The sequence below is a fragment of the Rhinolophus sinicus genome, linkage group LG04 (assembly GCF_036562045.2).
Source record: "Rhinolophus sinicus isolate RSC01 linkage group LG04, ASM3656204v1, whole genome shotgun sequence".
NCBI lineage: Eukaryota > Metazoa > Chordata > Mammalia > Chiroptera > Rhinolophidae > Rhinolophus > Rhinolophus sinicus.
The window spans coordinates 77993472-78015182 of NC_133754.1; the positions used below are offsets into that span (position 1 = coordinate 77993472).

The following is a 21711-nucleotide window of genomic DNA, read 5'->3' on the forward strand; positions in this document are numbered from 1 at the left end:
TTTTACTGAAGGTCACACAGCAAATCAGATGCAAAAGTTATGCAAAGATTTGAATCCAATCTTTCTAGAGGATTTGTCTGATCTGAGGATATAATTCTAAGGGGGCTCTTGAGACATGATGTGACTTGTGCAGGCAGGTTAACAAAGATAAGCGAGGATGGGAATGCTACAAACATAAATGTGCAAGGTACTTCACAAAAATGTCAGCATTAAAACACCTCTGAAGCTTTATAGGATAGGGGTGGCCAAAGTTAGTAGAAATTAAGAGTAATTCAAAAACTTTAACATGTATTGTTTAAGAATAAAATATGATAGAAACAAAGTTAAACTTACTAAAGTTTCAAATTCAGACCACTCTCTCACTCAACATATTATTAACACTGAGTGAAAGACTAATTTAAAGTTCAGATATGCCATTGCTTGCAATGCTGGCTTCAACTAACATAAAACCATGACTTCATGTCGTGGTGTGCTGAAACTGGTATATGAAAAGAAAAACAAATGAATACAAAAGAACAATTTACTTAGTGAGGAGAAAAACTACTGAAAGAATAAATGAATTAAAGCAGCACAGTAGCTACTGTGTTTCCCCGAAAATAAGACCTAGCCGGACAATTAGCTCTAATGCGTCTTTTGGAGCAAAAATTAATATAAGACCCAGTCTTATTTTACTATAAGACCGGGCCTTATATGATAATATAATATAATATAATATAATATAATATACCGGGTAACATAACATAATAATATAATACCTGGTCTTATATTAATTTTTGCTCCAAAAGACTCATTAGAGCTGATTGTCCGGCTAGGTTTTATTTTTGGGGAAACACGGTAGCTACCATTTCCCTAAACAACATACCACCCACTATCCAAGCACTTCACAAAAATCAAACACCAGCAAACTTTCTTAAACTGACTAGCAAAATAGACATTATTTTTGCGATAGCTTAAAAAAATATTGAAATTGAGTAGAGAGAGCATTGACAACCTAACAAAATAGGGCCTCCATCATTCAGAAAGGTCAGAGAAACTAGTTTTGCATTTTTAGAGATTAAGTGACCTCATTTAAAAAAATACCAATTCTGAGGGGATTACAGAGGATAAAGTACTGTATATAAAACTGTTAACTGAATAAATTAGACTAAAATGAAAAAGATAATATTGAGAGGCCCCAAATGGATACTTAAGTTATCTCAAAGAAAGAAACAGATGTCTAAAAATCAGCCTGGTTTTCAGAACATGGGTGATACTCTATGACCTCTGAAGGGAGCTGTCCACGGTTCTCGTAGGAATCACCATCCTCTCTGTCATGTCAAATTACTTAGGGTCACTGGGACTGTAGAGCAGGAAGGATCTTAAGAAGTTCTCTTTTTTTGCACAATTCATGAGAAGTTTTTTTAGCCTGTTTGGATTTCCACTGCCGACCAACTCAGTTTAGCAGAATTTCCTTCCACTCAACACGACTGCTGATTCCTGATGACCCACTCTCCATTGCGCATGACAAATGGAAGCGTCTACGTCCACACTGTTAGTATGTCAGGAAGAGGAGGGAAGTAGTATGCATCCTGTATGCATTCCTGCTTTTCTGTTGGCTAATTCCTCTCCATATAGACAAGACTCAGTCACAGTCACAGCCAACTTTGTATTAATTTCAGACCAAATCCTCTAGCAACAAAAACAATAACAATGAGTACCATCAAAATGGTGTTTACTTTGTACCAGATACTGCTCTAAGTGCTCTGCCACAGGTTTCAAGTCATTTGATAGTCTCAGCAACTCTATGAGGTAGGTACTATTTTTCATTCCCACTTCATAGGTAAGAACACAGAGGAAGAGGGAGCTTAAATGATTTCTCCAAGATCACACAGCTATCAAGTAACCGAGCTTAGAACAGAGGCAGATCAGGTTTCGTAGGGTCTGAAATTATATAATCTGGGGGGTGGGACTCTTTAAGATAAACAATACCAAATAATGAATAAGAAATTAGGTACAAAAGTGAGTAATTATTTAGAATGAGAAAAAAAATCACCATTATAATTTTTAAGCTGATAAACACCACAGATATCAGAATGATGTACACATTTTTTAATTAGGCGCCTGACATGTCTTTAAAGAATAATTTCCAATATGTTTGGGGCTGTATTTACTATTTGATTGCCTCTTTTGTTAGACAATGATTTTGTAATATTTTCTATGGAGGGAATAGAAAAACAATTTGGGCTTTATTCGATTTGACTGTTTAATATGGTTTTCATTATTGATACGTTAGAAAAGTTTCATTTGGCTTCAAAATTTATTAGTAATGTCATGTAATTATTGACATTACTGTTAAATTTGGGAAGACTTTTATTGTGTAATAAACTAATCTTAAATACTCTTTGAATTGATGACATTCATTAACCCTTTTGTTGTGATGTCATATTATGAGTTTTATGTTACTTTTGTCAATATCAGTACTTCATGTTGTATAAAAATTATTTTCTTGGCATGGTCACATGATTCAGTGATACACTGGGATGCGTAACAGATGTGACTTCACATCCTGATGAACTAAATTTTGTAATATCACTACAGGTTTGTGCCCTAAAAATACAGGAATCCTGATAAATTCCTCAGAAAATATTCATCAAAAAAGAGAAAATCATGGTGTTTATAATTGTGTAAGTCCCATTATCAAGTATCTTTGATAGGAGAAAACTTCTGTTTTAATCATACATTTTATAACACATCTAACTACAAGAAGAATTTTCTACAGATTTACTTCTGTTTCCGCACATTTCAAACCTTATTTCTCCTCCTCTATCTATTTACCTCTAATGCAGGGCTCCATGGGACAAATTCAGTTCTTCATATAATCTCTGACCCTGTACTTTCATGTCATTAGGTGAATCAGTGGGTGGTAGGAATATTCCTGGATGGCTAGCAATAACAACCACATACAGCAATGATTTCACACCTCATAAATATATCCAATTAAATCTAAACTAAATGCACCCCCAGCTCAAATTCCCCTTAGCTATTCAGCTAAGGGGAATAGCCACCATCACTCCAGCCGCCATCCTACACAAGGAAAAGTGTGATGGAGTGGAAAGAAACAAAGACATTAACTGATTTGCAAATTTTATACTAACATACAACTATATAAACCTATGGTCCCTTTTGGAGATCTTAGAAGGGGCCTGTGCAAGTGAGTGGTCTTGATGTTTAAGCTTCACCAGTTTCACAGTAAATATATCAAAAGCCCATCAGGGACCTAGGGATGTGGCACTAGAGACCCCTGTCTTAACTATTACATTACATCAACAGATGTGAAAACAAATTATCTCCCAGAGCAATCATTTGCAGGTGTAAGTGCTACCCTATGTTCACCTATTAGGAGGGAACTCTAAAGTTTGAATAAAAGGTAAAAAGATAGTTTTGGAACTTCCATAATATATATTATTATATTATGAATATGATTCCCAATTTGGGAACATTACAAAAGTTACAAAAAATATTGACTTTGTAATCTAAGTGAAGTATGTATCAGAGTGGTCATTTTTCCCCTCAAAATTGTCAACTATGTTTTAATTTAACAGCTAACATGTTATTCTTCACCATTATCCTGAGAAAAGAATCAGAATAACAAATCTAAGCATGTCCACTCTGGTATAGTTTTGATCTTTCTCTCTTTTACCCCCGTATCATTTAGCAGGTGACTCCCCAGCTGTGTGTATTTCAGTTTCAGTTTCTAATCTCCAGCATCCCACAGCCCAGAGCAAGCATGGTATTTAGCAGAGGTATGCTGAGCACTATATGTCTATGTTTTGTCTGAACAAACAAAGCATGTCTTTGTGATCATTAATGATCTTGTTTCCCAATGTAGGAAAGAATTAGAATAAAAACAAATAGCTGGTCTTTTGTAGCTTAAAAGAATTAGGATTTCCCCTAGGCCAAATTTCCATTTGAATTGTCTGAAAGTACATGAAAATCAATGTAACTCGATAAACAACTATTACGTTTGAGACATTACTTGAAGAAAAATATCACAATAGACTCTACTTTCTTTCATCACCATGATTTTAAAAAGCAAACCTCTCTACCCCAAACCCAAACATATTAACTTCTTGTTAAGCCATATCCACTCTGAGACTAGGTTACAGTTTTTAAAAATGAAATAGAAATTCCATTAACTCTTTAAGGTAAATTTGTTGGACAGAAATTTTGTGTTAGTTTTTTTTTTTTTTTAAATTTCAGCATCCAAAATATTGTCTGGGTTGCTGTTTGTCTCTTTTATACTTAACAGCAAATTAGAAACTCTATTTGCTAGGCACTTTAATAAATGATTTACATTCTAGTATTTCATTTGATTTTAACAGCCCTGTGAGGTACATAATATTCATATATGAGGAAACACACGCAGAGAGGTTAAATGACTTACCATAAATGACTCAAATTCTAAAAGCTCTTAAATAGTAGAATATTCTGCTTTAAAATCTCATGATAAGTATTAAAACCATTTTATATTTGAAAAAAACAACAACTGAGGTTAAGAACAGTTAATACATAAGTTATAGTGAATAAATCAAAGAATTGATCTGAAAATATAAATTTTTAAAAAATTTCAAAGCCCATGTATTTTTTCCATTGTTATGCTATCAAAAGAAATAGTATTCAAACATCACAGATGAGGCAATAATTGCTTAATGGATAAAGAAATGATTAAATGAAATGAAAAGTAACTGAGGGGGGCCGGCCCGGTGGCTCAGGCTGTTAGAGCTCCATGCTCCTAACTCCGAAAGCTGCTGGTTCGATTCCCACAAGGGCCAGTGGGCTCTCAACCAGAAGGTTGCCAGTTCAATTTTTCAAGTCCCCCAAGGGATGGTGGGCTCCGCCCCCTGAAACTAGCAACGGCAACTGGACGTGGAGCTGAGTCCACAACTAAGATTGAAAGGACAGCAACTTGACTTGGAAAAACATCCTGGAAGTACACACTGTTCCCCAATAAAGTCCTGTTCCCCTTCCCCAATAAAATCTTTAAGAAAAAGAAAAAAAGAAAAAAAGAAAAGAAACTGAGGCATGCAAGGAAACATAAAAATAAAAGCTGAATGAACTTGAGAATAAAAAGGGAACTCCATGCTTAAATCTAACATTTTTCTAAATAAAGCAGAAATGATCAACAAATTCCATAATTGCAAGAGACCTTAAGGGGTACTTCAGATAGAAACACAACCTAAGAGACTTAAGGGATGGAAAGAAGTTAAAAAGGATGCCCTTCCTAAAAACACTCCTCAAACTAACACACACACACACACACACACACACACACACACACACACACAAACAAAACTCCCCAATGTTTCACACTTAAATAATGATGGTATTGCTAAAGCTTATCGGAATGGAGATTCAAAAATTTCTTGGGTTCTTGGGATTTAAATATGTTTTTCAACCTAAGGTTCTTCATTACAGCTAACCAACATTTAAACAATTAAGCCCATTTTCTCCATTTCTGTTTGTGAGGAAATGGGAAATGCCAATCAGCCTTCAGAAAACCATTTTTCCCTCTACGGAGCTGTGAGCCTTTTTTACGTTCATAATCACCCTCCATGGTAGGTAACAATCAAAAGTGTTACTCAAAATCAGCGTCTCCCTCCCTTCAGTTCACAATCTCACCTACAGCCTCCAATACTCTCAGAAACAAACGGATGGCTGTTGGGACAAATTTATTCAGCAATTGCTACAAAGACTAGTTCTTGGGGAAGCTACAGATTAGTAATATTCCAAATTTGGTACTTAGGATTTATCATTGCCCAGGATGTTCAGTTAGCATTGAACTTAAAGCTATGGATTCTGCCTACAAACATCTGTTCAGCAGAGGCTGGCATGATATTTGCGTCGCTTCTACAGACAATCAGCTCCAGCCACAGGCCAATCAGCAGTTTTCCCCTCTCTTCCTAAGCAAGAAGAGACAAACCAACCAAGTTGCCTTTACATGATTTTAGATTCTAGTTACAGTTAAATTCATTAATGGTGAAGTTACGGAATTAGGCCAAGACAAGTATCATCTAGTTTGCATATTTGACCTTGATCCACGTCAACTCTCACAATATACAGAACTGTTTAAGCTAGTGCTAGTACTATTAAAATATGTTAGTAATAATTGCTGGTCCTTATTTGATGTGGGGTCAATCATATAATTTCTCTTCCTGAAAGGGTCCAACCATCATAAATGGTTTTTTGGGGAGGAAGGGAGACATATTTATTTTAATCATAATATTGTTAAAAGTAGATTTCCCTGTATTTTCTATCTAAAAATGAAATACTAGTCAAAGTCTAACCCAGGAAAGAGGAAGAACTTGGGACACGTGATTCATAAGGAGAGGAAAATATGAACACACTAATATCAGGATGAAATCTTTTCAGGTAGATAGGGTAGGATGTTCATCGAATACTCTAAATTCATAACCTATTTTACTACCACAATGCCTATGGTTTTATGCAAGCATGAACAGTTATGAAGACAGTAAGATGACTAATGAAGAATATTCTTTGTTTTCTATTGGGAACTTCTGTTTGCTTCTAACTGTTTAATTTCTCCTCCATCTCTCTTTCAATTAACCTCCCTGTTTGTATTCAATGAAATGGCACATAATATGCAAAAAGAAAAAAAAAACTTGCTGATTTATGAGTATTCCTTCATAAAGTGGCAGCTTCTTTCAGCCAGATGCCTAAGTGCTGAAACTGAGGGGAAACGCACGCACAGTAACTATCCTGAATGAGAAAACATATTCCAGTTTCCTGGGTTGTTTAATCAGTGGCTCACAAAGGCCTCTGTTAAAAGGGCCCTGAGGCATCACTGTGGACATATGTTACATACACAGGTAGTAAGTAGACACAGGAAAAGCAATGGGATCTTTGCATGCCAAAATTTGGAAGAACAGCACTAATAGTGTACAAGAGCAAAACAATGATTTAACGGTTCTCTACATCTTTTAAAAGGCTCACTTCCAGGATTTATTTCTAAATAAAGCAGGTCCTTTATTTCCACATTGTTAATCATATGCAGTACAAAAACAACAAAATAAAATGAAACAACAGAAATGGAATTGTTAACAACCACAGCAAGATATGTTACATTATGACAAAAATCCTGTTTGTTGTCAGACAACGGAAAAGTTGTTCCAGAAACTCTCAACGGTGAGAAACTAACTTTGTAATATTGCCAAGGTCAGTGAGGACAATAGAATGATTTGTTTAGTAACTGTGAGTTGGCAAGTTAAATCTGCCCATGGATAATTTTATAGTATACTTCCTGGTTTTCCAAGCTCTATATCCATGTGTTTGTTGTACTTCCTAGGATACATGTAGCCAATTTTCCCTCCAGCTGGAATCAATTCACTTCTTCTGACTGAATATGGGGATGGTAGGGTCATAAAACGTGAGGGAGCATGATCAGAGCCACATTTTTCCTGCCCTCCTCTGGTATATGGGCATTCTGGGATTTGGTCATGCAGCTGTTTGGTCACAGGGGTATTACACTGTTTTCTGTATGTCCACAGAAAGATACACAAATTGTGGTTGTCAACTTTTTTCTGCTTTAATGTATTTCGCATGCACAACAGGCAGCCATTGCCCTAGGAAGCCTCTCTTAGAGAGAAAAGTGTGTGTGTGGGGGATCCCTATCGGGATGGTGGGGACGAGCGCTCTGCAAGTGCTGTGACTCTGTGCCCTTGTACTTGACCTCACAAGCACCACGCATTTCTCCAGGTGTAGGCAGTAAGTTCACATTCAATAAGTGAGACCCTAAGTATGTTTCACACCTTTACAGTTAACATCTTTAGGAGTTTGCAGGGCTGGCCCTTCGCTGACATCTGGCAAGTTGGATGTCCCCTACACAGATAAGGTTATGTTGCCCACCTGAGGCACCAAATACCTGCTTTTCTTCTGAGAGCGGGGGATTTTGGTGGTTGTGGCTGACAGAGGCTACCTCTTTGAGTAGTTCCAATAAAAACCTTTAACCCCGAGTCTCCAATGGGCTTCCCGGGGCAGAAACACTGTACACATGTTGACGCATTTCACTGCTAGAGAAAGGAGCAAACTCCATGTGACCTTTCCTGGTGGGAGAGAAAGAAGATAGGAAGCCTGTATGTGGGTTTCTCCAGACACCACCTGATGGGTCTTTCCCCTTCCTGACTCCTACTACAGCCGTGGGCACAATGACCCCGAGCCCTGTGAACCCTTCTAGTGGGTCATCAGGAGGCACGGTAGTGGAATCCTTGAAACAAATATCAGGAATGTCAGTAAGATTAGAAAGAAATTTTGTAAAGATACAATTGTGACAATTTACAAGATGTACGTCATCTCAATTTTCCCAGGATAAAATTCCTGGCGAACCAACTCCTGTAAGCAAAAAAAGTGAAGTACGCAATGCAGATGCATTGCAAGAAGCAAACTTTTAAGGTATTGAGACTCCCCCGAACACCTGTATCTCATTTTACACTACAAGCAAACAAGGTGGAGAAACGTCATACCTCAACTTATGAAATTTTTGTAGGACTGTGCCATGTATAATGAATATGGTACACTTTCACTGCAGAGAGGTAGAAATTTATTACAGTTGACCCTTGAACAATGCATGTCTTAGGGGTACTGATTTCTGCACAACTGAAAATCTGCACATACAGATTCCCTCAAAACTTTAGTTGCTCCTCGGTATCCTCGGAGGATTGGCTCCAGGACCCTCCACAGATAGCAAAATCTGTGGATGTTCAAGTCCCCTGTATAAAAGGCATAGAGCAATATACACCACAGATTGAAGAGGACAGGTATTTATTGAAAAAAATCCACATATAAGTTACCTGCACAGTTCAAATCTGTGTTGTTCAAGAGTCAACTGTACTTACTTTTGTTGTATTTTAATTAAATGTTTTACTTTTAGTGACACAAATGATAAAAGCAAAGGCACTGAATACCTTGAAAATATGGTACTATATATGTTCTGGATACTTCTGTATCCATGCTAAATACCACTTATGTACTAACACTTCGTTCTTAAACACCTATTTGATTGTTTTATGTAACCTACAGACATTCATGAACATCATATTTTAAGAATTGCTAGGCATATAAATTTGTTTCAGCATAGCTAGGCTTGTGCATTTTATTCTACTTTATTGCTTGTGGTACTACAAAATAAAGTCATCAAAAGTTAAGCATCTTTTTTAGAGACCCAACCATATCGACAAGTGCAAAGAGGTATGATTCTGGAATCTATAGAGGCCAGAAGGCCACATTTTGGACTCTTCTTTTTTTAAGTAAAAAATATTGCTGTTATGCAATGGCACTATGAAATACTAAAAAGCAATACTCAATTAAAGCTTCTATAGAAGCAAGAAATGAAATCATCTTCATGTGCATGAGTTTTTGTGGCCATCACAAAAAAGAAATGAATAAAAAGCTCTTGTATCTTGGACTTATTACAGTGGTTCTAAAAATAACTAAATTGCCATTGTAAAATAACCTTACTTAAAAAGTAATTCCTGCTTAAGAAAGATGAGTTAAAATTAATGACAAGAAATCAGCTTTTCCAAGTAGAAAAATAGCAAACACTTTGAGCTCTTTTATTGTGTTGGGAGGATGGATACAGAAGGGCCGGTCGCCTACCGATAGTACAGTGCTCTCCATTCCATCCCTGGCTGCATTCACACTTGCCGTCCTTGCAGGTCCCGTGTTCAGCACAGCGAGGGTGGCAGGCTCTCTGGTTACATGCTGGGCCCGTCCAGCCTTCTTCACAGCGACAAGTTCCCCCCATGCAAACACCATGTGAGCCACAGTCCACGGAACATATTTCTATATTGAAAAAAGAGAAAGTGGAAAAGGAGAGAAGAGTGGTGGGGAGTGAGAAGGGAAATTAATAAGCACTGTTACATGTGAAACTCAGATTAGTGAAGGTGAAAAACCCAATCACTGAAAATCAATCATAAGTATTCATACACTAAATACATCTCAGCACTGACTACTAGGAATATAAATGGTGGAAGTTTACTTTTTTTCCATTTACTTTTATATGCTGTCATAATTGTGCATAAAATACGTGTGACAATTTTGTTATAATTTCCTATATTATATGTACGTGTGTATACACATACACACACTGGTTACTAACAAAACAGAACACATGATTCATAATGAGAGGAAAATATATACACACACACACACACACACATGTGTATCTGAGAGTATCTCTGGGCAGCCAAGAGCACATGCACACATACACACCCTGCATCAAATTAATATAAAATAATGCAATATTTCAGTGCCTAAGACATCTAAGAGGAGTTGGGTTTCACCCATAAAGCAATAATTGAAAAGGGATTATTTATAATCCTACAGTTTCAATTTTTAAAATATTCAGAAACTTTCTTTAAAAGGGATCTATTATATACATTAGCTTGCTTCTGAAACACGTACATGGTGGTTAAAAGAAATTGTGTTTTTTCTATTCAGTAAATTTGTCTTGTTGACAGATACAAGTTGCTCAGCAAAACCTTAGTGGAAAACCAGTTTAATCATATAATTACTGACACTGTCATTTGAAAAACAAGGTTTTATTCAATTACTAGAATTACGGAAAGGAGCACACGTGATTACAGGACTTCAAAAGGTATAACAAAAGGTTAGGTCTTTAAAAAGAATTCAGGTGTCAGCAGTAATTGTTTTTTTTTTTTTCTTAAAAGCTTTATTTAACTAGGTTCACTTGAGAGAGAGAGAGGCAGAGAGAGAAAGAACTTTGAAGGTTATTTTATTTTTTACGCTGTACATATAAAGTTAAATAAAATTAACTATCTCCTTTTCCTAAGATTGTAAGACTATTGTTTAGTTTTGGTTTTCTTGCAATACAAATGCCTAACATTAAAACCCTGAGGTCATTTCTAACACACAGAAAATGGACTACAGAGTTATTTTTAAATTAAAAAATAGTAACTGTTTATGTAGTCACATGTTCCTATTTTCCCTATTCATTGCCCAAATAGCATTTCTTAGACACCATAATTCTCTGTCTCACAGTGCTGCAGAATTTTAAACACCCTATCAAGGCACTATGAGAGTTATAACATTTTTTATAAACAACAGGCAGGACTATTAACTGGAAGAGAGTGGTGTGTGTTTTTCATGCCACATTTTCTATCTCGTTTGAATTAAATTTTTGATTAAGAGATATAAGATGGTGTGATTAACTTCAGAGGAATAGAATATCAACTCTGCTCCAGAACAGAGATTTCTTTCTGAGGTACCCTTTTTATTCAAGCTAATCAATTTTTCATTAGGGTGAAGGTGTTTATCAGCGTTGAGCACACTAGCTTTGAGCAAGGTGCGTCGATCTTTGTAATGAACTTATTAATTAGAGTTAATTTAATTGAAGTGGAATTGAAGGGCTAATTAATGGACAAACTGCTGATGAAGATAGAGGGAAATCCTGTTGCTTTCAAACCTATAAACTTTCTGATGGAAAGAATTCATTTTTTTTCTTTTAGCATCTTAACCAAATGTTTCTTCAGGTGTAAAATCTACTCTTATTGAATTTAGATATCTGAAGGTCATTTCCACAACAACAGGAGAGGTAGCTGGTGCATTGCTTTAAAGTTCAGTTAATTAGAAATTCAGCATTATACTGCTGGTAAACTTTTAGTCACAGATGTAAATTAACGTTTGTGTAAACTTTAAATGAGAACTGTGCAACATGCAGATAAATTTGAAGCATATAAATCCAGATATTTTCATAAAATGTATGTGAGTATTTGAGATCTTTACTAATAATTTTAAGTAACTTTTTTTTGCAGCTAATAGCAAAGTTTATTCAGTGCTTACTTTCTTCCAAAAAAGCATATAATACTCATTACTCAACTCTCTCTATACCGTGTTTCCCCGAAAATAAGACCTAGCCGGACCATCAACTCTAATGAGTATTTTGGAGCAAAATTTAATATAAGATCTGATATTATATTATAGATTATAAAAATTATAATATACAATTTTTGCTCCAAAAGATGCATCAGAGCTGATGGTCTGGCTAGGTCTTATTTTCTGGGAAACACGATATATAAGAATTTAGTTTAGTGGTTGCCACAGGGTAAAAGTGAGGGTGGGGGTAGTAAATTTTCAAGAAGGTAAAGTGGGCCAAATACATGGTGATGGAAGGAGAATTAATTTTGAGTGGTGAACACAATGTGATATATAGATGATGTATTACACAATTGTACACTTGAAACATATGTAATTTTACTAACCAGTGTCATTCCAATAAATTTAATTAAAAAAAATGAATAGGATGAAGATCTTCACTATTTCTAAAAAGTCATTTTGTATACAGGTATAACTAGATTTTCCAATAGCAAAATAATTACATCAGCATAAAAAATTAGTATAAATATGTAAAATAATGATAGTGATTTTGGCAGCCAATTTAATCTTTTGATTAACATCTATATCTTTTTTGCTATTCAGAGCACTATCATTTTATGAAGAAGACTGAATTACCTTTTAAGTTATATAATATAAATTACAAATTATCCATTATAAAATAATTCAGGTAATGTTAAATAACTTTATATGAAACAAAAAAGGGGCTATTTTGCTATTCCTTTCCTACTTGGATAATTGTGGGAAACAGATTAGAATGCCAATATTTCAACAACTATTACTTTACAGCTAGCATTATTACGCCTATTTTAATGACAGAGACATAAGAAACCTGAACTAAGTAGCTTTACAATACACGTAATTATATCTATAAACTTTAAGTGGATTTTTTTTTGGGATCCATTTTTTGGGGTAAAAGCTGGAAATGTAAATAAAATAAAAACTCAACAGAAATAACTAAACGCCTATTTTGATTCTTGTAATAACAATATATATTTTTGAAAACAGAGGATAAAACAAATTAATGTGTTATTTAAAATGATGCCATAAACCCATGCTTGATAAATGGTTGGTGATGATTTCCTAAAAGTCTTTAGTGAGATATTCAAGGCCCTCTACAACCCAGCCGCCAATTCATGTTTTTACTCGTATTTATCTTACCCGTGTTATTTGCTCTAGCAGTCTAACGATTTTCTAACCAGAGTTTTGGTTTGTTCAAGTTATCTGAATCAACTAATATTTCTATGAAGATTTAAGAAACATACTATAAACCTTGTCTGTCTCCAAAAATGTATGGCCAAAAGATGAGGGAGGTAGAGGAACAGGAAGAGAGGGAGAGAGGCAGAAAGGGAGGGGGGAGGAGAGAAGAAAGGAAGGAAAAAAAATGAGAGAGGGAGGGAGAGCAAGGAAAAAACTCAAAAGTTGTTTGTTCAACTAGGACACTTATACTTATGGGTTCAACAGAGGTTTTTCAATATTACAAATCAGCCTTTACAAAACTATCTTTAGCTTAGGCTTCCAGGATTCAATGTGAAGTAGGTGAAGAAGTGGGGCTCAGAAATCTATCACGCTGTTATTGATCCACAGGGGAGCAGACATGTCACCCAAGTTTCTCAAGATGCCAGGAAAAAATGATTTGTAAAAATTACTAGTCTTTCTTTTTTCTTCTGAAAATAAGCATGTTTATTAGCTACCTAGCAAGATTTCATTTAGGTTGATACCATCAGGTGATAATAATAGATGAAATAATTTGCATTTCATAAATTTCCTATCCATTCCATACTTGTATGTGGAAGCTCCCCTGAACTGATAAGGAATTAAGTTTGACAAACTACAGTTATCCTTTAGAATTCTACTACCATAACTATTTAACTATTACCACCACCATCACAACTACTTCTATTAATGGTTAATATTTGCTGAGTATTCACTATGTGTAAGGCACTATTTCAAGTGCTTTTTACATTATTAACTCATTTACTTCTTACGGCAATTGTATAAGGTAGTACTACATATTATTATCCCCATTTTACAGATAAAGAAACAGAGGTACAGAGAAGTTATATAATTTGACCAACATCACAATGGCTAGTGAATTGCTAACACAGGCAGTTTAGCCCCAAAATCACTGTTCCTAACCACCTGACATTTAACAACAGAGGTTCAGAGAAGAGGGCAGTCAGTTGGGTAGGATTAGGCGTAGTCAGACTCCTTTACCAAACCTAAATTCTGTAGAATGCTTTATTTACCCAACACTGCAAAAAAATATCTGTCCTTTGGCTTTGTCCTCCTTCCTCTCTTTCTTCTTCTGTTTCTCCTCCTCTTTCTCCACTTTTCCTTTTCGTCTACTCGTTCTTCCTATTCTTTGTTTGTAACATTTAATTGGGTTCAGACAGTCTGAGAATCCAAGCAGAAGCCATCACTTTCTCTATTTCTCACTTATCTTCCCATTGCCTCCAGGACATCCTGCCTGCTCGGTGAGCCTCACCCCTTCCCAACTTTCTTGCCTCATTTAGAGACATTAACATTAACTCCATTCTCCTTTGTTTCAGACTTTCAGCTCTTCTCACCAACTTCTATATTCTGTTTATTTTTTCTAGCAAGTCCTGTCTATTTTTCCTTTAAAATGTCCCTCAGATCTATCCTTTACCTTTCTATAAACTCCAAATGAATTCATGCTCTCCTCACTTCACTTTTCTGGGAAAGCTCTCTGACTTGTCTTCCGGTTGTCAAGGTATCACCGTTCACACTCCGACATGTAATCTACATGTTAGTTCTAACATACTATTCTCATCATAGTAGTAGGCACACATCTTTACTATCAGTGAATTCTCCGTTATCTAAACCATCATTTCTAAACGGTGTCCCTCATAATTGGGCCCAGCCCCATTTTTACCTCCTCATACTTTGTCTTCACTGTCCCACGTAGATAGATATTCTCACTGCTGTATCTTTGCTAATAATAGTAGTGGTGGTGGTAGCTATATTTAGAATTTATTTTGGGCTAAGCATTATACTAAGTCCTTTATATGCATTAATTCAAGTAATTCCCACAGTATCTCTGTGAAGAATGGCTTATGATTAAATTCATTTTATAGACGAGTAAATTGATGCATGTAATAATTTGCCTAAGGTTACACAGCTGAGTAGTAGAAACTGGACATGAACCCAAGCATCTGATTTCAGAGTCCCTACTCTCAAGTACTTTCTAATACTGTTCCTGTGTCAAAAAATATTCCTCCCTATCCCTACACTGAGTACAATCTTTAAAGGAAGGCTAGAAATGTTAATAAAAGTCTCCTGGAAAACTTTCAGTAAGAGTCAAGACAGGATCACTCCTCTAAATGCTGATTGAATTTAACATATTATTCAATCTAACACTAAATAAAATATTAAACTGGAATGCATTGGTTTCTAGGTATTTCATGTGTGTTCATCTTGTCTTCCCAATTACACTGTAATCTTCTAGTCTAGAAAAGTATTTTTTCAAATTGTGTCACTAATGAGTGGGTCATGAAACTAATGCACGGGCTGCAATCAGAATTAAAAAAAACCAGAATAGACTTGGAAAAAGTTCCAGTGTATCTCACTTTGTAAAGCTTTTGTTTCAGTTATGTGAGTGTATGTATGACTATATATACTAGATCACAATGTAAAAACGTATGAAAGACTGTAGGTAATTTAGGTCAAGGTCAAAAAATTTGAAACCCATTCTTCTAGAGTGCGGGAATGATTCATTATTCTTTTATCCCTACAGAGCCTATCACAACGCTGTGCAAGTTAGTGCTCTATAACAACCTGATTGAATAAAACCACCACGTGAGATTTCTATCACAGTCATATTATAAGCATACCTCGTTTTATTGTGCTTCACAGATGTTGCATTTTTTTACAAATTGATCATCCACCAGCAGAAAGATTACAATTTGCTTTGTTGCAATACTCACTTGGTTGCGGTGGTCTGAAACCGAACCCGCAATATCTCCAAGATATGCCTGTATTATAACTAAACACTCAGTGTTGAACCATTATATACATTATAATACTTAATACAGAGGGTGCCAAAAAAATGGATACATATTTTAAGAAAGGAAAAAAACTGTATTAAAATAGTAATACTCAACATATTCGTATACCGACAACAAAAAAAGAACACCAGTCATGTGTATACATTTGTTTTGGCACCCCTGGTATGTATATTCTTTATTTGATGGTTAACCTCATGTTGTCAAATAATTTTTAATTGAGGCTTTGTTAGGAGACAATGTGCTTAAATCCCCAAGCTGTACACAGGCCTTGCAGTTAAGAAGCCACAGTACTTTACACAAATGAAAGATTCTTCTTTACCATAGTATTAAAGAAGAAATTTTAACGCCAAGTTGACTAAGCCTGTTTCTTTCCTTTTGATAAGACAACAAATGCCATTTTTAAAAATATTCATTTCTCTACTCACTTTAGTAAAATCTGTATTACATTTAATAATACAAATTACAAGAGCTTAATCTTTAGCTAGACATTATGAAGCACTCAATTGTACGGCATTTATGAACCTCACCATTTGAGCAGTCTGGGCCAGTCCAGTTAGGGTCACAAGTGCAGGAGCCACTCTCTTGAAGATACGTTCCATGGCCTGAGCACTGGTCTGGACACATGGTTTTTAGTATTTCACAATTGCTACCACCCCATCCTGGATTGCAGTGACATTCCCCGTGGATACACACACCATGATTAGAACATCCAGGGTCTAGACAGTCAGCTAGTGTAAAGAACAGAGCAATTTCATCATTAAATCTAGATGATATGCATACTACATGCAGAATAAAGACTTAAATCCCAATGTAAACTACATAAACATTTTGGATACGCAAATATTTACCTACCATTTGCAAGAACTTGTTTCTGAAAATGCAGAGCACCATACAATAAAGCATTAAGAATCATGCCATTTAGGTAACCGAGACATTTATTTGCAAGGATCTGTAGTTTTCATGAATTACACACATATGCACTTGAGATTTCAGACTATTGCTCTCAGTTCTGCCTAATCAGGGAGTAATAAGTATTGGCTTCTCTCTAACAAAATTGTATCGTCTGACCTAACCCTCAACTATTGAGTGCTGACAGCTATGTGGGACCCTCAAACTGTTGGAGAAATAAATGAGTTGCATACTCTCTATCCTTCTTAATTCACGTTAATGTGCTTTAGATGACGAGATTTAATTTAGCAATTTGACTCAATAAAACTTTACACTTGTAGGGTCAATGGCCTGAAAATTTAATTCCAGAGACTTAATTGTGTTACTTTGTGTGTGCAGATCAATAAAATCAATTTGATTGAAGAACGGAAATGGTGCTTTTCTGCTTTTCGAAAAAACAATTCAACTGCACTTCATAGTATAGCATCTTCACTATCACCATTATATACACTTTGGAACAAAGCCATGATACTATACTTTTTTTTACTAGTATATTATGTTCAATATTCTATCTTTCTAGAGATGCCAAAAGGCTCGATTTGAAAGTTGCCATCAATATGAAAAACTGTTAAAAAAAAAAAAAAACCCAAACGAACCCAGACCAGTCAATTGTTGGTTTCAAGACACAAATGTCTGCTTACTTTCTGAGTAAAAAAAAAAAAAAAAATTATTCACACTACTGAAAAAGAGCAAAGGAGCTTTTGGTATTTGTTCTTTTTATCAGTTCAAATGTTAATAAAGCAAGGCATCCATAAATATGGAAATCAAAATTACTTTCCTAAGAAGGCATATAGAAAGATTTCATCTGCCAAACTATAGATTACGATGATAATCTGTTTTCTTTTTTAAGAAGGTAACAATAGACTTCTGCAAATATTGACATGTTTACCTTCTTCACAATTTTCTCCTTTGTATCCTGAGTTGCACGCACAAGAGCCCATGATGCAAATCCCACGACCCCCACACTGTGGGTCAATACACTGGGTCGTCGGCACATCACACTCGGTGCCCTTCCAGCCACTGAAACAGAGGCAGCGGCCCTTTGAATACTGCCCATTGCCACTGCACAACACCGGACAGGCTGCTGTGAAACAAAACACGACAGAAGAATGAACAGCCACATTTTCCATCAAGATTCTGAAAGAAAAGACATCGTTGAAACAAGTAGCATGCCAGGCTTTCCCCTTTCTTTCCTGTCTTGGTAGTTTTCTGAATTACTCATGTTTCCATGGCTTATTTATATTGGCTTAAGGAAAAAAAAAATCTAACTCGCATACCTCTTGAACAATCCGGACCCAGAAATCCTGGAAAACAATGGCAAGTTCCAGAAACACACTCTCCATTTCCATGGCAATTTCGGGGGCATTCCACCACAGACTCTGAAGAAAAGAGAAAGAAAAAATGCTTTTGTATAGTCTGCTTCTCACACTAGGTACACTGTGTCACTTTGATCATTTTAGCTGCACGCTGAAAGAAGTATGGATGGCTTGCTTCATAACCAAAAAGGATTCATTTATACTAGATTATTCAGAGAAAAGCAAAGCGCTGCCATTTCACATGCAGATGTTTTTTAAGGGTTTTCATGATGCACTGTTCTCCTCCAAGATATTTCCGAATAATATTTTCTTTCGGTGCTTCATGGTTTGTCACATATTCATAAACGAAGAATTTGAAAATATTTCTCACAGTTAACGTCAGGCTTTCATACCCTAGGAATCACTCAAAATTGGTGAAGACAATTTAGTTTTTGTTCAACACAGTGTTTAGGCTGCAGCCTGGAAAAAGATGCTCAGAAAACTTTCTTACCTATAACAATGGTATTAAAAGACACCTGCTCCGCATTTTTCCCATCATTATAAAAAGCCAGATGCCAGATTCCAGAATCCAAATACTGGATAAAGCCAGCCTCGTGAAGACTGACGGACCGCGCCTGGCGCCCTGCTCTTTCAGACTCAAGCAGGTTCCGCTGTTCTCGTGCGATCAACCTGCTGCCATCCAGGAGCTCGACAAAGTCATACTGAGGATGAGGACAAGTAAAACGGTTTAGTAGTCAGAAATCTTACGGTTGTGGCTGCTTCTCTCTTTTCTTCTGTACTTCAAACTTTTCTCCTTTGCTCTAGTAAATACAATATTCGAAAAATGTTCTGATTGACAGCTTGTCTGTGCCTAGCAGTTACAGGGACGATGAAAACTGCAGTGTTGTTGTATTTAAACATCACAGGTCATGTTTTCTCTTCTAGGGCAATATGATTTCCAAATTTGTTTAATTCTTCTGACTGATTAAAAGTTAGAGGAGTTTAGGCAGTTTGGAGATACAAATATAAATCTGTAACATTCCAAACCCAGCAGCCTTGTTTTCGTTAGACCACTAGATACTCTCTTAAGGTTTTCCTCCTAGCTAATACTCATGTAGTAACAACTACTAGTGAATACTTACTCCGTGCCAGGATTATTTTTAATCTTCCTAGCAGCCCTTCTGGGAAGGCATTAATATTTACACTTTAAAGATGAAGGAAACTGAAACTTGAGGAGCTTGGGCGAGGTCAGATACCTAGTGAACAGTGGAGTTGGGATGTGAACTCAAGTGCACTTTGCTCGAAGCTTGGGCTGTTTCCTCCACACCATCCTCTCCCTTTCTGTAACCTGATGTAACCATCCCACACACCGTGGACAAACCCATGGGTTTTGACTTAGTTACGGGTTAGATTAAAAACATATAACAAGATGCCTTTACAGCTCTGATCAAAAGTCTATAAAATTAAACAATGGAGGGTTTCTGAAGAGACGGTAATAACAGTAAGCATGCCCAATTATTATTATGCCCGTCATCATTACACTCAAGTTTTGCTTCAGCAAGATTAATCATGAACATTGGGTAGCTAGAAGAATTTAACTGGAAAATTTAAAGATAATTATGAGTACGGAATGCAATTGATAAGAGTGGGGTAAAATTTTGCAACTGGAGATGATGGAGTGAATTTGGAAGACACTACAAGGACTTTCCGATATAGTTTTAATGAAATTGTTAGATAACAGCTTCTTAAAAAGTAGAATGATTCCATTTCTATAGACTCTTACCAGTTTCATTTTATTCCCAAGGCGCGTGCTTATGGTATAAGTATACTACAGTACTATATATTAATCATTAATGTTACAGTACTATGCATGTGACTTGTCAATATTCTACTTTCTGATAGATTCCTTAAATAGAATTTCATCAGGATTCTATTTAAAGAAAAGTTTACTATATGAATCGCTTAATACAATCAGATTGAAACAAAATCAATTGTTGGGATTCTGGGAATTACAGTTAAATACGTTGCCGCAGTACTGATGACAGATCTCTACTGCCATGTTTCCTGGGAAATAAGGCCTAGCTAGACAGTCATCTCTAATGCGTCTCTTGGAGCAAAAATTAATATAAGATCCAGTCTTATTTTACTATAAGACCGGGTATGATATAATATAATATAATATAATATAATATAATATAATACTTGGTCTTATATTAATTTTTGCTCCAAAAGATGCATTAGAGCTGACTGGCTAGGTCTTATTTTCGGGGAAACAAGGTGTTACTAATGGCCAGAATTTAGAATATCTAATTCAGCTTCTGACTTATTAAAATTTTTATTTCAACATAAAAGCATTTTTGTGTGTAGTAAAACTGCATTATAACATTATTCAACTGTGAGAAATAGATGAAAAATCTATAACTTAATTGGTATTCAAAAATTTTTTGCGTTTATACCTTGACAAGGATGAAAATAATGACTGGTGTGGCTACTTGACCTGCAAAAAATTTCACTGGAATTATATACCAAAATTACCAGAGGAAAATTAATTCAGTGCCTCTTGAAAGCTGCCTCTATCTCAAACCTTTCATTTTTTCATCAGATTTAAATATGTGTATTAGCATAGCAGAGACAGGAAAGAGTTTCTCTTTATATGCAAGGTCCCATTGCATATAAATATTTTTCTCCGTTAACATTAAGCACTATAAATGAAAAACTGAAAGGGAGGAAATGTTGAGTTCTAACTGGTCTTTCCAGATCATACTCATCATTATCACTTTTATCATAGAAACCACCATTGCATCACACTATGAACAATAAAATAAGGGTGCAGTAATGGGCGTGATGGTGGAAGTGGGAGTTGCTGACAGTTCTGAGTATCTACCCAGTTGCAGGCTGCTCTGTAGGGGCATTTCACACGACTTCAGGAGGGTTATTCAAATACCTAAAGACAAATTCCCTACTCAATGCTAAAACCATCTCTACAAAACATAAACAAATTATATGGAATTTAATATATTTAATAATCTTTGTTCTTAGGGTGTAAAATAATCACTTATGGGCAAACTTGAGTGACGTGAGGTTTGGTTTGTAGTACCTATTCATAAGGTGGAGACATGGATTTCATTGTGGGGGCAAGTCTTAGGATCTTATGAAATTTTTAGGGCAAATTTCAGCCTACCCACTTTGGGGGAGCGATCATGAGACAATACCTATACTTGATAAAGGAATCTTCGTGGTTCATTTTTGAACAGTTAGGCTAATCTGGATGCTTAACTCAATTCAGTTACTAAAATGATGAGAACTCAGAATCTATGAATACTTAACTATGTTCTTGAATAACTTTTTGGTAGTGGCGTAGTCTTGCTGTAAATCTTGGAAATATAAAGCAGGAAGAGACTTTACAGATCATCTGATCCAATTCTTTCATTTTACAGACAGACACTAAGGTGCAGAGAAGTTAAGTGATATGCTCAAGGTCACAGGGTCAAAGAGCGGTAGGGGTGTATGCTTAGAACCCAGGTTTCCAACTCCCA

General features: G+C 35.8%; 1 protein-coding gene across 18 annotated transcripts in view; it reads right to left on the bottom strand.

The window, feature by feature from the left end:
* Nucleotides 1-21711, bottom strand: part of TENM3 (teneurin transmembrane protein 3) — a 2352866-nt gene that overhangs the window by 95490 nt on the left and 2235665 nt on the right. For all 18 annotated transcript variants that reach the window (XM_074329882.1, XM_074329881.1, XM_074329880.1 and 15 more), the window contains 5 exons: nucleotides 18687-18897; nucleotides 18158-18259; nucleotides 17770-17964; nucleotides 16460-16660; nucleotides 9649-9834 (listed from right to left, as the gene is read on the bottom strand). In XM_074329882.1, coding sequence (XP_074185983.1) covers nucleotides 9649-9834; nucleotides 16460-16660; nucleotides 17770-17964; nucleotides 18158-18259; nucleotides 18687-18897 — 895 coding nt within the window. The remainder of the gene's footprint in view (nucleotides 1-9648; nucleotides 9835-16459; nucleotides 16661-17769; nucleotides 17965-18157; nucleotides 18260-18686; nucleotides 18898-21711) is intronic.